Raw genomic sequence first — 15236 nt, forward strand, 5'->3', positions numbered from 1 at the left:
GCTACACTGATGACTATGCTGAACCTGACTGAGTCATGTGTTTACTCGTGTTTATCACTTATCATACTTTAACTTGCTAAATAAGAGCAGATATCTGAAATTAAGGATTTATTCTATATTTTGATGTTCTTCCAATTACTTAAAGAATTTATAGCTAATTCGACGTTATAATTGCGGAGATGTAATTACTTTTGGCGTCGAATCTACGGTTCCTATAAGTTACTATTCTTGAACATCTGGAAATCGCTCACGATGGAAAAATTAATTGCGAAAAACGTTAGTCCGAAAGAAAAGTATTTTTTGAAAAATTATTATTATTAATAGTTTAAACTTTATTTACTTACCATCAGTTTGTAACATATTTCTTTAAACCATATAGGTTTTTAGAAAATTCAATTTAATGATTTTTGTACATAGTATAATAATCTGTTTGTAGGCGTTTAATAATACATAGAAATCTAAGTTTAGAAGAAATTCAGGCTTAAGTGACTCCAGAGAATGAGGGGTTTGTTTGTTTCATTCTATCAAAAGTTACTTTCGGAGAGATTTTAACCCCCTATTAAACCGCACCTTGGTCGTTTTTTCATCAGTTATATTCGATGATTTGTTGAACATCAAGTTGGGATTGTAAAATTTTTTACCTGAAAATTTGTATGTACTCGACTTTACTCGAGACGTAGACATATCGAGATGTCATTCTAACATTTTTTTTTGCCATCAGAAACATTGAGAAAAAAATTCCGATTTTATTTTGCACAGTCTAATACATATACTTACTCAATGTATATATATTCACATAATATACATATATATACCTCATAATATATACTTCCATTCATAACTTATATCACTAAATCTTTAATTTCTCTAAATTTTATATAGTGATAGCACCAAGCTGAACGTGATCGTTCAGGGTTGGGAATCAAACCCCTCCCCGCTTGAACCTGAGATCCTCCAGATTCATGGTAATCGGCTCGTCCTCGAAAATCTAGACATCACGGTGGGGTGTTACTCCGAGAGTTTCCACTCCACCTTTGAACATTGTCGACGAGTGATTAAAGAAATCAATAAACCTGGAGCGGACACCACTTTTACGCCGGTAATTTATGCGTTTGGTCGCACGGGTACCGGCAAATCGACAACTTTGTTCGGCGACCCAACACGGGACATTTCGGGCCTTACAAGTTGTTTGTTTGCCGGTATTTCTTCCGCAAATATGGAGTTCTGGTAAGTAGCATATGTTTTCTTTTTATTTTCAGTAAACTTACATAGTACCCGGGTCAAAAAATTAGATCTGTCCTAAAAAAAATTATAAATTCAAATATTTTTCCTTCAATTCAAGTTTATAAATCGTATTTATTTTATATCAGTATTTAATCTGTTTTTGTCCGTACTAGTCCAGTATCCAGGCCAATATCAGACTTTTTTTTCGTATGATATTTAGTCTGTTCTAAATTGGGTTTAGACTAAAAACAGACTTTTTTATAATAATTATTAGTCTGTGTTCAATTGTTTTTAAGGACAAATACAGGACTTTTTATAAATATAAACAATAATAATAATAATCTAGATTTATTAATTTATTTCAATTTTCTTGGTATTTTAAAAACATGCTAATGCGCTTCCATAATAAGATGTCACCCAGAGAATAATGTTGGCTCGAAACCTACCAATTTTTACAATGCTGTCGACCACATTTAAAACACGAAGTAAAGCATCCAAAAAATTATCGTGCTCTTACAAAAAATAATTATACTGTATCACATTACTTATTACGCGCGAGAAACTTATCGATAAGCTCCAATATCAATTACTTTTATACATTATATTAATTTTCATGCAGCATAATAATTTTTTACAAGAGCATCGAATTTTTTGGATACTTTACTTTCTGTTTCAAGTTTGGTCGACAGCATAATAAAAATTGGTAGATCTCGAGCCAACATTTTTCTCCGTAGCACAAGAATTTTGATGTTTTCTTATGCCAAAATATTTTCAATTTTATCCAGTAAATGAGAGAAAATTTTTGACATTTTAAGAGTTGTTTTATCACTTTTATTCAATGATATAAATATTCAATGAAGACAACTAAAAAATTAAGCTGTCAAATTTTCATTAACTGCCGACATTTTTAAACAAAAGATAGTAAATAAATAGTAAATAAAACATAATCAATTCTGCAACTTAATATTTTTTCATAAATATTGCCTATAAATAAAAATTTTACAAGTCCATGATTTAATCTAGTTTTGTCCTTGTAAATTTTCAGAACTAAAATTTTTTAAAGTTCACGAATTAATCTAAATTAATCTGCCCGTAACGCAATTATTTTTTAAAACAGCAGGTCGAAAACAGCTCAAAATTTTCATAAAAGATTAAAAACAGATAAAATAGTCCAATTAGACTAAAATCAGGTCAAATTTTTCAGTCCGGGTGGATCAATAACCGATTAAAATTTTTATAGAAGTTCAATAACAGACCAAATAGTCCAAATACAGTCCAGTTAGACTAAAATCAGATCAAATTTTTCGACCCGGGATAACAAAGCGGTATTTAGACAACTGAATCTCTCAATTAACTGGAGTATTTTTGAAATTATTAATTCCTTTCTATCTCAGTTCCATAATATCCTAATTTATTGAGTATAGATTCGACACTGTTTAACACTAGAAATATACATCATCATTGTCATGAGTGTTATTCAAATTTCGTATACGTAATTAAATTAGCACCGACATTTAATATCAAACACCGCGTCCGTTTACACTACACTCGATATTATTGAAAGTGTAAAGCCATGTATTTTATTTTCATTTCTTTCTCTACGTTACTTTACAGGGCACAAGAATGGTCCATAAACAAGTCCCACCAACACGTTTACCGGGATTTGGTTGGGTACCACCAAACATCGGTGGATAATTGGACCCGGAACTTCATCAGCTGGGAGAAATTGGTCCCGGGTTGCTACAGGGATTTCCGGACCATCATCGCCAAACGGCGTTGCCACACAAATGACGTCCATGCCAATGCATCCTGTGGCATTTTAATTATTGACGTGGTAAGTCATACTTAAAATAAATTTATTTATACTGAAAAGTTATAAATTATACGTATGATATCTTGATATAAGTATATAGATTATTCCGAAATCATACATAAGTTTTTTCTCCCAGATGCATGTATTATGATATCCATTTTGCTCATTTATATGCATCTAGAAAAACATCTTTCGAATACCCATTTAATCCTTTCTCTTGCGGATCCAATTCACGGTAAAATCATAGTGATTTTATGACGGTAAAATCATAGTGATCATAGTCACCGTGTGACTTCACCGTGACTCACAATAAAATCTCTGGACTTTCACCGTTAATCTCAGCAATTTTACTGTGAATTAATATACTTTAACCGTGATACACTCAAATTCACGCGTGCCTGCATAATCGGGATTCGCTTTGAACCACTGTGAAAATCACTGAGACTTAATGTAAGTTGCCGTAAGATTTCACCGTGATACACAGTGAAATTCCAGTGATTTTACCATTGAATAGCGTAATTTAAATCTTGATTCATGGTGGTCCAATCGAAATCAATTCTAAAATAGAGGTAATTTACGTAGGTATTTAAATATAGTGGAAACCTAAACATGCAAACATGCAAATAACCTTCTCAATAAGACAATTTATAGATAAATTGAGAAAAATATAGATAGCCCGAACTGGGAATCGAACCCAGACCGATTCGGTATCGCGCCGAGTGCTCTACCAGTTGAGCTATCCCGCACTATACTGTATTCCATTCAATTTGATCTATAACTTATTGAGCCACACCGTCCATCGTACGGTAATACACCATTTAAATATAGTGAAACCTAAACTGCAAACATGCAAATAACCTTCTCAATTATCTAATACAATCATTATTATTGCAAAAAACATAGTGTCTCAACTGCATAGAAATCTATAATATCGAATTCATTTAAATTCAAATAATAACGCGTATCAGAAGGTTTCTCAATAAGGCTCAAAAAGAAACCTAAACACTCATAAGACTTTAAGCTTATTAACAAGATGAGTTGTTTTCTCAAAATTACTTCCTTTATTCTATACTTACAAATAGAATGTTTAATTTAGCTTATATTCACTTTTTTAATCCGTGACGTTAAGAAAAATTCTTTATGATTTTTTTTTTATTTTGATTATTCCTCAAATATTAGATAAAATAAATTTTATCCAATAGAGTCTATCCCGGACATTGAGATTTTGTTGTTATACGTATTACTAGCCAGGGTATATTGGTGAGTGTGATATAAATTTATCGGTTGTATCTTTAATAATAAATTTTCTAACAATCACCTGAAGTCATCGTAATATTTGAATTTAACATTACAAAGTTTTAACACTCTTAAAGTTCCATTGATGTAATATAAGTACGTCGCTGAAGAAAAGCCTCTTAATAGAACTCTAGTAAAACCAAATAGAATATATTTTGTCACTAAAAATCCATGTATCATCTCTAAAATCACGGTAATTTACTGTAATACTATGAATCATTGTGAATTACCGTAAATTTGAGTGAATTCACCGTAAAGTCACCGTGATAATCTCATATTATCGTTTCTGTGAATCACACCCGTGTAAAAAAATTTTTATTCATAATGAACTTAGATCTAAATTTCATCACGAAATTCAGATCGTGACACAAATATGACTTTCGTCATGAATTTGTATCAACAATTTCAATCACGACAAAATTATGACTCAGTCAAATTTTTACCCAAGTGATCCGAAGTTCATTCACTAAATTAATTTTACAATCGAAACTGATTTACGATAATCGAGTACTTGATAGAAGAAATTTATTGGTAATTTCTGAGTCGATAAATTTGACAAAAGGTTTAATTCAGTCAAGTTTCTATCGAAGTCATCCCAAGTCCAATTCAAAAACATAATAATAAATTTTTAGAAGTGATACGGATTTACTAGACGAAAAATCGTGGGAGCAAATTCATGATGAAAGTCATATTTGTGTCACGATCTGAGTTTCGTTATGAAATTCAGATCTAAATTCATTAGGAACAAAAATTTTTTTTACACGGGCAGTAATTTACGGTGTTTTACCGTAAATTCACTGTATTATTTCGGTATACTTGCGTGAATTTGGCGTCATTCACTTTTCCAAAGTAAATTACCGTAATCCCGGGTCAAAAAATTAGATCTGTTTTCAAATAAATGATAAATTCAAATATTTTTCCTTTAATTCAAGTTTATAAATCGTATTTATTTTATATAAGAATTTAATCTGTTTTTGCCCGTACTATTCCTTATCCAGGCCAATATCAGACTCATTTTCGTATGATATTTAGTCTGTTTTAAATCGCGTTTAGACTAAAAACAGACTTTTTTATTATAATATTTAGTCTGTGTTCAATTGTTTTTAAGGACAAATACAGGACTTTTTATAAATATAAATAATAATAATAATCTAGATTTATTGATTTATTTTAATTTTCTTGGTATTTAAAACATGCTAATGCGCTTACATAATAAGATGTCACACAGAGAAAATGTTGGCTCGAAACCTACCAATTTTTACAATGCTGTCGACTAAACTTGAAACAGGAAGTAAAGCATCAAAAAAGTTAACGTGCTTTTACAAAAAATGATTATACTGTATCACATTACTTATTACGCGCGAGAAACTTATCGATGAGCTTCAATATCAATTACTTCCATACATTATAATAATTTTGATGCAGCATAATAATTTTTTACAGGAGCATATAGTAATTTTTTGGATACTTTACTTTCTGTTTCAAGTTTGGTCGACAGCATAATAAAAATTGGTAGATTTCGAGCCAACATTTTTCTCCGTAGCACAAGAATTTTGATGTTTTCTTATGCCAAAATATTTTCAATTTTATCCAGTAAATAAGAAAAAATTCTTGACATTTTAAGAGTTGTTTTATCACTTTTATTCAATGATATAAATATTCAATGAAGACAACTAAAAAATTAAGCTGGCAAATTTTCATTAACTGCCGACATTTTTAAACAAAAGATAGTAAATAAATAGTAAATAAAACATAATCAATTCTGCAACTTAATATTTTTTCATAAATATTGCCCATAAATAAAAATTTTATAAGTCCATGATTTAATCTAGTTTTGTCCTTGTAAATTTTCAGAACTAAAATTTTTTAAAGTTCACGAATTAATCTGATTTAGTCTGCTCGTAACGCGTTTGTTTTTTAAAGTAGCAGGTCGAAAACAGCTTAAAATTTTCATAAAAGATCAAAATCAGATCAAATAGTCCAATCAGACTAAAATCAGGTCAAATTTTTCAGTCCGGGTAAATCAAAAACAGATTAAAATTTTTATCGAAGTTCAATAACAGACCAAGTAGTCCAAATACAGTCCAGTTAGACTAAAATCAGATCAAATTTTTCGACCCGGGTAAGTACGTCGCTGAAGAAAAGCCTCTTAATAGAACTCTCGTAAAACCAAATAGAATATATTTTGTCACTAAAAATCCATCTATCATTTCTAAAATCACGGTAATTTACTGTAATACTATGAATCATTGTGAATTACCGTAAATTTGAGTGAATTCACCGTTAAGTCACCGTGATAATCACATATTATCGTTTCTGTGAATCACAGTAATTTACGGTGTTTTACCGTAAATTCACTGTATTATTTCGGTATACTTGCGTGAATTTGGCGTCATTCACTTTTCCAAAGTAAATTACCGTAATTCACTGTGAATCGGATCCGCCAGGGATTTTATTTTAAACGCACAAAAAATGTTATGGAATTTGTGTTTATTTTCTCTACACAACGTTGTTTTTATATATGTATTTTATTATTCTCTTTCTTATTTGTTTATGTTAGCAAGACAAAGCCAGGACGAAGCGGGTTATCGTTTTTGACATTCCTGGCCTCGACGGACTGGAGAGTCGTCCAAAATCGGCTCAACCATCAGTCGAAACGAGGTGGATTTCATCAATAACGTCCACCTTTATGCAATACATTAGCCAGCAGCAATCATCAAAAAAACCGACCGACAAACGCTGGTTGGAGATTGATGCCTTTTTGCCGCCGAAGAAGATATCTCTCCTTTTGGCATGCATAAAGCGGCCATACAAGAGGGATAATGTATTTTCCACCATCGACTTTCTCCATTCCATCCAAGAGTTGCGGAATCCCGGATATGTTCGTGGTGGGTCAAGGCGAAAGATTTCTCCTGCGCGACAGGAAGCACAGGAGCCAGCACGGCAGCCAGATCAAGGTGTATCAACACCAAACACACTGCAAGTTCCAGCGATTGCAGTTAATGATGCAGCTCCAGGACCATCCAATGCGGGTAGCGATGATATCGTGGCTGAGTTGAAGCTATTGAACCTCAATGTGGCATCGGGTTTTAACCGATTAGACACCACAGTCGGCCAACTCAGCACCACGGTCGGCCAACTCAGCACCACGGTCGGCCAACTCAGCAACACGGTCGGCCAACTCAGCATCCAACAAACCCAAACCGAAGCTGCGTTACGGCAACTAAGGACTGATTTCGAGGAGCATTGTAGGGGGCAGCACCAAGCTGAAGCTGTCATACCACCTAGGGCATCACCTCCACTTCATGATGTTCGAGAGTCGCCAGCCCATGCAGCTCCAGCCTCAGACGAGCCTGAAGAACACAATCGGCCGTCTGGTTCTGCTCGAGGGTCTAGTTCAGATCGGTCATCAACTCCAGCTGAAGCCCCATCACAGCATGACAGTCCGGTTTCGTCATCAGAATCAGCTCCAGCATCACCTCAACGCAACATTCCTGATTCTGATGAGTCATCTAGTGATGATCCAGTTCCACCAGTATCTGGTGACTCGGACGAATCGGCAGCTCGTTTTCGGCGATCAATGTATCAGCTGAGATCACGAGCTCGGGTACCGGATGATATCGTCCACAAGTTTGTGAGATCTGGCCGTGAAAGAGAACAACCCGTAGTTCCCGAGGACTCCAGTGATGAAGAACTGACAGACGCAGAAAGAAAACAAGATATGCTGCGTCGTTTAGGGTTGGATGATCCTCAACGTGCTAGAATCCAAGTTTCATCAACGATGTCCTTTGCCGTTGATGACCCAGGTGTGTACGCGAACACCGATTTCGCGGCCTATATCACTTGGATTGGTACAAGCGACAAGCATTGGAAGTGCACAGAATGCGGAAATACTTATCGCACATGGGATATGCCAACCCATGTTTGGTCAACTGAAATGGAGAGAAATCTTGTATGCGATGTCGAAGGGTGCGACTTCGTTTGCCGTGGCGTCAGTAAAATGAGAAAACACATGAAGCAACACCACTAGGTGAGTAACTACATAAATATACGACATTAAATGTATAATTTTGTTTTTTTAAGTAAAAATAAAACTTTTGTACCTATTTTTATAGATGTAAATGTAAATTTATTAAATTCACATAATTTTTAAATTTTTCTGGTCATCAAAAAATTTTATAAATATTTAAATATGTAGTTTTCAAAATAAGCTGTTATAAAATTTTTACTATGAACAATCCCACGGTAAAAATATTATAGCCGAGAGTAATCGAGAGTTATGATAATAATTTCAGATATTGGTATTTTTCTAGCAATGTCCTGGTCAAGTGCAAACGGTCCTCAACGCAAAAAATAATAACAATAATCATAGTAATAATAATAAAAATAATAATAATCATCATCTTCATCATCATAATAAATAACAATGGTGGCTAAATTTTCTCAAAATTGTCAGTTTTAAATCATTATGAAGGAAAATTGAACACAAAAGTTGGAGTGAGCCATAATGTGATTAAGGTAATTACTTTCTTTTTATTACAGATATTGAGGGTTTGCTCCAATTTACGCAATCGTATAAGACTAGGGTTTCAGAAATAAATTTATAAATACAAAAAAAAGGATATTTATATTTTTAACTTTTATATAAATTTTTAAAAACTACTAGGATATTAAACTTCAATTTTTCTTTCTTTTTCTAACTGGAAGTTTTTTAAATGACTTAGATTGCAGAAATATTTTTTACGAGTTTGCAAATAGTGTAAAATTACGAACTATAGTATCGAATCAAATCAAACTATTCGATTTGACTTTCAACCGGATAATTTAAAAGTTCCAAATTATTAAAAAATTCACAAAATAATTCAAACATTTTCTTTCGAACGACTTAAAATTTTGATGTATTTTCCAAAAATTACTTTACAATCTATGAAATGATTACTTTTGGTTACTTTAAAAAATTAAGCTGATCATAAAATAAAAATTGAATATTTGAAAGCTAAGATTTTCAGATTCAAATCGAATAATTCAAAAAGATACGAATAATTCGAGTTATTCAAATATTTATTCAATGTGTCTCAATTATGTGGTAATTCACCTATTCATATTTTTTCAGAAGTTTTCTCATTGCAGTGATGTCATGGCAAATTTTGTCACTATTCACTTCGACCTCGTATTGGAAACTTCTCCCCATTTACGTTGACCAGACATGAGATGGAATATTCACTGTAAGGAAAAGTATTTCACATCCTTTGCACTTCCATTCCTCAATGCTTTTATCAACTTAAGTGATGTAGTCCGCGAAATTGGTTTTCGCTTACACACCTGGGTCGTCGATGGCAAAGGATGACGCTGTTGTTAGGCGTATTCTAGGACGTCGAGGATTAACCAACATCAAATGACGCAACATATCTTGTGTTTTTTTCTGCGTCGTTGTTGTCATCACTGGAAACCTCGGAAACTGAAATTATGGGTTGTTCTTTTTCATTGCGATCCTCGAGATACTTCTTGACAATAGTATCCCGTATCCAAACTCGTGATCTCAGATGATACATAGATCGCCGAGAATTACCCACCGATTATTCCGAGAAACTAGATACTGGTGAAACTGGAGCTTCACTAGATAACTCATCAGAATCAGGAATGTCACGTTGAGGTGTTGGAGCTGATTCTGATGACGGATTAGGACTATCATTCTGTGACAGGGCTTCAACTGAAGGAGATGACCGATCAGAGTCTCGAGCAGAACCAAGTGGCCGATTGTGTTCTTTAGACTCGACTGCAGATGGGGCTGCATAAGCTGGTGAATCTTGAACATCATGAGGTGGTGATATCCTAGGTGTCATGTCGGCCATAAGCCATCGGTGCTCCTTACAATTCTTCTCGAAGTCGGTTTTTAGTTGTTGTAACTCAGCATTGGTTTAAATCTGTTGGTTGCTGAGTGGCCGACTGTGGTACTGAGTTGTCTGACTGTGGTGTTTAACTGGTTCAAACTCAATCCCACATTGAGATTCATTTGTCTCAACTCAGCCACAACATCATTGATACCCGCATTGGAACTTCTTGGACTTGCAGCATTGACTGCAATCGCTGGAACTTGCAGTCTGCTTGGTGGTGAAGTACCTTGATCTGGCTGCTGTGCTGCTTGCCGTGCTGGAGAAATCATTTTTCTTGAACCACAAAGAACATATCCGTACTTCCGCAACTCTTGAACATATGGAGGAAGTCTATAGTTGAAAATACATTATCTCTCTTATATGGCCGCTTTATACATGCCAAAAGGAGAGGTATCTTTTCATGCAGAAAAAAGGCGTCGATCTCTAACCAGCGTTTATTAGTCGGTTTTTTTTTTACTATTGCTGCTGGCTTACATACTGCATGAAGGTGGACGTTATCGATGAATTCCACCTCGTTTCGACAGATGGTTGATTTATACGACATTCCAGTCCCTCGAGGCCAGGAATATCGAACATTGGGCTGTCGAACACAGTTATTAATGATTGGCTGGAAATCACTTAATACTTCTCAAGTCAACGTTCTCCATTCGATAAATGAACTTTGCTTCGAGTTTGGGTCCTACGTTGCAACCATGTCTTGGAAACTATGGCATATAGACTCATGTAATGACCTTTCTTCACTGTGCTATCCTTTGATTATTACGTGCATCCTTCAACATGCAACATCTAAAAACTATATATTTATGAACATTCAGTAGAATATCAAAGTGCGCAATATTTTGAATGATACTAAGAAGAAAAGAGATGAAATTTCGTCTCAGCATATGGCAGTTGGAATGGCGTGATCTGTTTTATATTAAGACAGGAATACAGACGAGTCACTGCGGCAGGCTTTTTGCGGAGTGGAGCCAAACCACCACATGAATTTCCTTCTTGAAGACAACTTTGAAATTGGAAAGCCGAAGACTTTTGATAATTCAAAAATTTTAAATCAACTGTCAGTGACTTAGAGATTACATCTTATCAACTTGCAGCTGTCATGTGGACATATGAAATTACATGAGTCATGTTATTGTTGATGTTGCAATATGTTGACAAAAAAAAAATTTGCATATGTGTATATAAAATTGAAATTGATAAAATCAATGCGCGTATGCAAAATGAAGATAACAAAAGCAAGCAAAAAAATTAAAATATTATCAACGTTACAACAAGTGAGGCCAATGGTCAAGGACAAGGATAAAGAAGCGATAAACATACACAATGTGAGAAATAAAAACAAGCATTCAATTCAACGGGCAATTGTATTCAGAAAATTGGTCTTGCTACAAAGTGTTTACCATTGATTGTTAAACTATTGATTTATTTTGTGATAGCTTCTTTATTCCAACAGTATGATATCCACATAAAATGTCATGGTGGGATCAATTATGGACAGCATGGAATTGTAATTATAATAATTAATTATTATTATTATTACTGTTATAAATTATAATCATTTATGTAAATTATATATTTATTATTACAGCTGTAGATGAATGTCAAAAATATTACGAAGCGATGATGGAAAATCCATTCCTTCAAGTGGCTCCATAAGTGCTGTCTAAAATAATAGCGACATGTGTGGTAATACCTTCTGGATTAATTAGTCATGCTGTTGGTGATTTTGTTAATAATACGACGAGTATATTTTTTTTTTTTTTTTTTAATTAAAAGAAAAGTTTTATTAAATTAATTTATGACATTAAAGAAAATTTTTTTTTTTTTAGAGAATCTTTAATTCGCAAATCAAATGCTCGTATAGGAATGATATTAATTACTGGAATGGTATTAGTTGTACTCGAAGGTGAATCATTGAATCTTTGAGGATTTGGACCTTTTTCGATTACTTCATTACGCGGACGTACAGAGTCACATAATAGTAATTTACCGAGTTTTTATTTAAAACCAAAAGTAAGTAAAACATAATTTCAACTCAAAATTTGAATATTTGTAATACATAAATAATTATTTCAGATACAATAGGGGCAGCTAAAAATTTAATTGAAACTCTAAATAGATTTCAAGATCTAAATAATAGCAAATTTAAAAAACTCGAAATCCGTGTGCTGGTGTATTTGAAATCGTTTCCTGTTATCGGGCTGCAAAATTACACTAGTGATACCGAAGTTGACTGATTCCTCCATGGAGAAATTATTAAAAGGGATCTGGCCCTCTTAGAAAAATGTCCTGATGATACCCTAGTATCTCTAGTCGACAAATTGATCCAAGGCCCGTTGTATTCGATGCTGTACGAGTCACTCCAAGTGCTGACAGATCACTTGAAAAAGTCGACAGACAGAAATATCATCAATTTAATCACATCATTGCTGGAAAAAATAATAAAAAGTGAGACTCTGTACTCGTCAATAGTGACAGCTGGCAGACCAGAACCTCTGACAGCCATCGAGCAAACCGTATTTGATGAAAACTGGCGCAACTTCCTACAGGTTTTGGTCTCACTGCCACCATTGATATCAAACAAAACTCAGGGAAACATTAGCAAGTATTTTTCTCTTGACGTTTACACAAAAATAATTATTTATCACACAACGCGTGCTGTCAAATTTTTAAATGACGTCTCCAGAGAATTTAACATCAGCCCGAATGTAAAATTGATTTCTCTGCTGATCAGCAAAAGCATCAGCAGCCTCGGCTCTGGTCACTTCGTCCACCTGCTAGATATTTTTATGTCCTGGTCTTTAAAAAATTCAAAAAATATAAGGGAATTTATTCACAAAATTTTATGCAACCTGGAGAGATCATCCGTTGAAGCAGTTGCTACTTTACTCCTAAAGAGAATCAGCAACCCGAGTAATGTTGAGTTGATACTCGGCAACCTTCTGGTAAATGATCACTGGCGTTATGTCCTGACTGTTAAAATTCCACTGCTGTCTTATCATGACAGTGATAAAAAAAGTTGTCAAAAGTGTAGACTTAAATAGATAAGGATTGATGATTGTTAATTATTTCATGCTAAAATTATTATTATTATTATTGTAATTATTTCTAATAAATAAATTTTGTAAACAATTGGATAACATTAATTAAAAAAAAAAAAAAACGTAGTTTCCAATTCCACCGATGTAAAGATGTAAATAAAAATAACTGACAGTTAATTTCAATTGAGAATGAAACAAATTTGATAAATAAATTTCGACCGAAAAAATTAGAAGATCTTGATTGTAGTACTTAAATTATTTCAATTATTTTTTAAAAATTTTAGTCTACTCAATTAATTAATTAAAATTAAAAACGCGGCATTTAAAAAGTTATGATTTGACAGCCGCTGTTTAAAAAAATTTGAAAATGACGCTAGTGTTAAATTACAGCGCTCCGTTTAAATTTCGCGCGCGGAGTATAAAATGGTTTTTTTTTGGAAAATAAATTTAAATTGGAGTGATTTATGTTGGGAGTGAAACGAATTCCCAAGTACGGAATTACTGTAGGCAGAGAACACTAATACATCAAAGAATCTGATAATACCTGAAGGTAGCCGACGTCTTATAATTTTCGGATTTTTTTTAAAACGATAAATTACAAAAAAAAAAATGTATTTGAAAAAATTGCACTTATAGTTTTTAAAATTTTCTACTTGTGCATATTTTTATTTTTTATTTCTGTAAAATCCGAAAATTAATCATTGAACCTCAGGAATGAGTGTCAATGTATCTGACAACTGTCACTTTTTTAAATTTTAAAATAAATGAATAAAATGTAAGCAGTGTAAAAATAAAAAAATTGAAAATTCATAAGGTTAAGTACCCACCCAGTGAACACACCAACGTAACAATGATATCACATCTAGAGAACATGTAACGTAACAAATACAACGTAAATTTTACATTCTGATGATATAAATTGTAATGTAAATGGTACGTCAAATTTGTGACGTTAATGTGACATTACGATTACATGCATGTTACTGACCGAGTGATATCACATTGGTGACCTAAATGTGACGTTATATTTATATCACATACTAACGTTAGCTTTACATTCTAGATATTACCTCGGATTTACGAAACAAAATCGACTTATAAGTGACATAGTCTTGGTGATTCTATTTTATCGTCACATTCACATCACAATGTAATGTTTCGGATATGTTCATATTGTTACAGTACTCTCACATAAAAAATTGTTATATTTATTTTACATCGAAACATTTCATCACATTTATGTAAAAAATTTTACTTTAAAATGATGTATGTATTTTGACGGCATTGCGATAGAAAGGGTTGTGCAAAAAAATTCGATATTTGTTATAATTAATATTTTTACATTAAATTTATGTAAAAAATAATATTTGATATTGAAACCCACTGAGTTTTATGTCGAATCGGTGGAGTAACTTTTTTTTTTTATTTATATAAATTTTCATCTGTATTTTCATTTGCTTATAAATAATTGAAATAATTATTTTTATTGTTATTGATATATTTATTTTATGATTAGTCATTTTATTTGGTTTTTCTAATTTTTATTGTTATTATTCTTTTTTATTAAATTAAATAGGGGAGGGGGGGGGGCAAAACGGGGTACCTAAGGAAATACTAAGTTTTCGAGGACTAAAATACGCTAAATCTTTTTGTTTTTAGTGATATTCAAGGTAAATAGACAAAATTTTTAGCTGCCGTTAAAAAATAAAATTTTTATTTTTGGCGGGCAAAACGGGGTACCCTTAAAAAAAGTTGAAAAAAAAAAATTTCTGAAAATTGATCAAATTTTATTACTTGAATCTTTTATATGTAATATACATAAAGAAAAATTACATTTCACATCATTGGTGGACACGAAGGCAAAACAAAAAATTTTTGTGGGGCAGAGAGGCCTCCCTCCAAAAAATGATATTTTTTTTTTTTTTTTTAAATTGTTTTCATTATTAAGAATGTATTTCTTTCTCTTGA

At 32.8% G+C, this 15236-nt stretch overlaps 1 protein-coding gene across 3 annotated transcripts; it reads left to right on the forward strand.

Annotated features, from left to right (window-relative positions):
* The first annotated feature begins 903 nt into the window (after positions 1-903).
* On the forward strand, positions 904-14584 carry LOC130674552 (uncharacterized). Of its 3 annotated transcripts, none has more exons than XM_057479910.1 (8): positions 904-1227; positions 2839-3058; positions 6894-8363; positions 8647-8851; positions 9447-11734; positions 11816-11943; positions 12057-12240; positions 12304-14584. In XM_057479910.1, exons 1-3 carry the CDS (start codon positions 1217-1219, stop codon positions 8361-8363), a joined length of 1701 nt encoding a protein of 566 aa, XP_057335893.1. In that variant the 5' UTR covers positions 904-1216; the 3' UTR covers positions 8647-8851; positions 9447-11734; positions 11816-11943; positions 12057-12240; positions 12304-14584. The 3 variants fall into 3 exon arrangements, with proteins under 3 accessions (XP_057335893.1, XP_057335894.1, XP_057335892.1); XM_057479911.1 differs by having other exon boundaries at positions 11816-11913; XM_057479909.1 differs by having other exon boundaries at positions 11816-11971; positions 12304-14583.
* Positions 14585-15236: the final 652 nt, after the last annotated feature.

The sequence above is a fragment of the Microplitis mediator genome, chromosome 9 (assembly GCF_029852145.1).
Source record: "Microplitis mediator isolate UGA2020A chromosome 9, iyMicMedi2.1, whole genome shotgun sequence".
NCBI classification, from domain to species: domain Eukaryota; kingdom Metazoa; phylum Arthropoda; class Insecta; order Hymenoptera; family Braconidae; genus Microplitis; species Microplitis mediator.

Excerpts from the sequence above, each read along its gene's own strand:
- LOC130674552 (XM_057479910.1), top strand. Across the intron at positions 3,059-6,893 it reads GCATTTTAATTATTGACGTG|CAAGACAAAGCCAGGACGAA; the intron begins GTAAGTCATACT and ends TGTTTATGTTAG.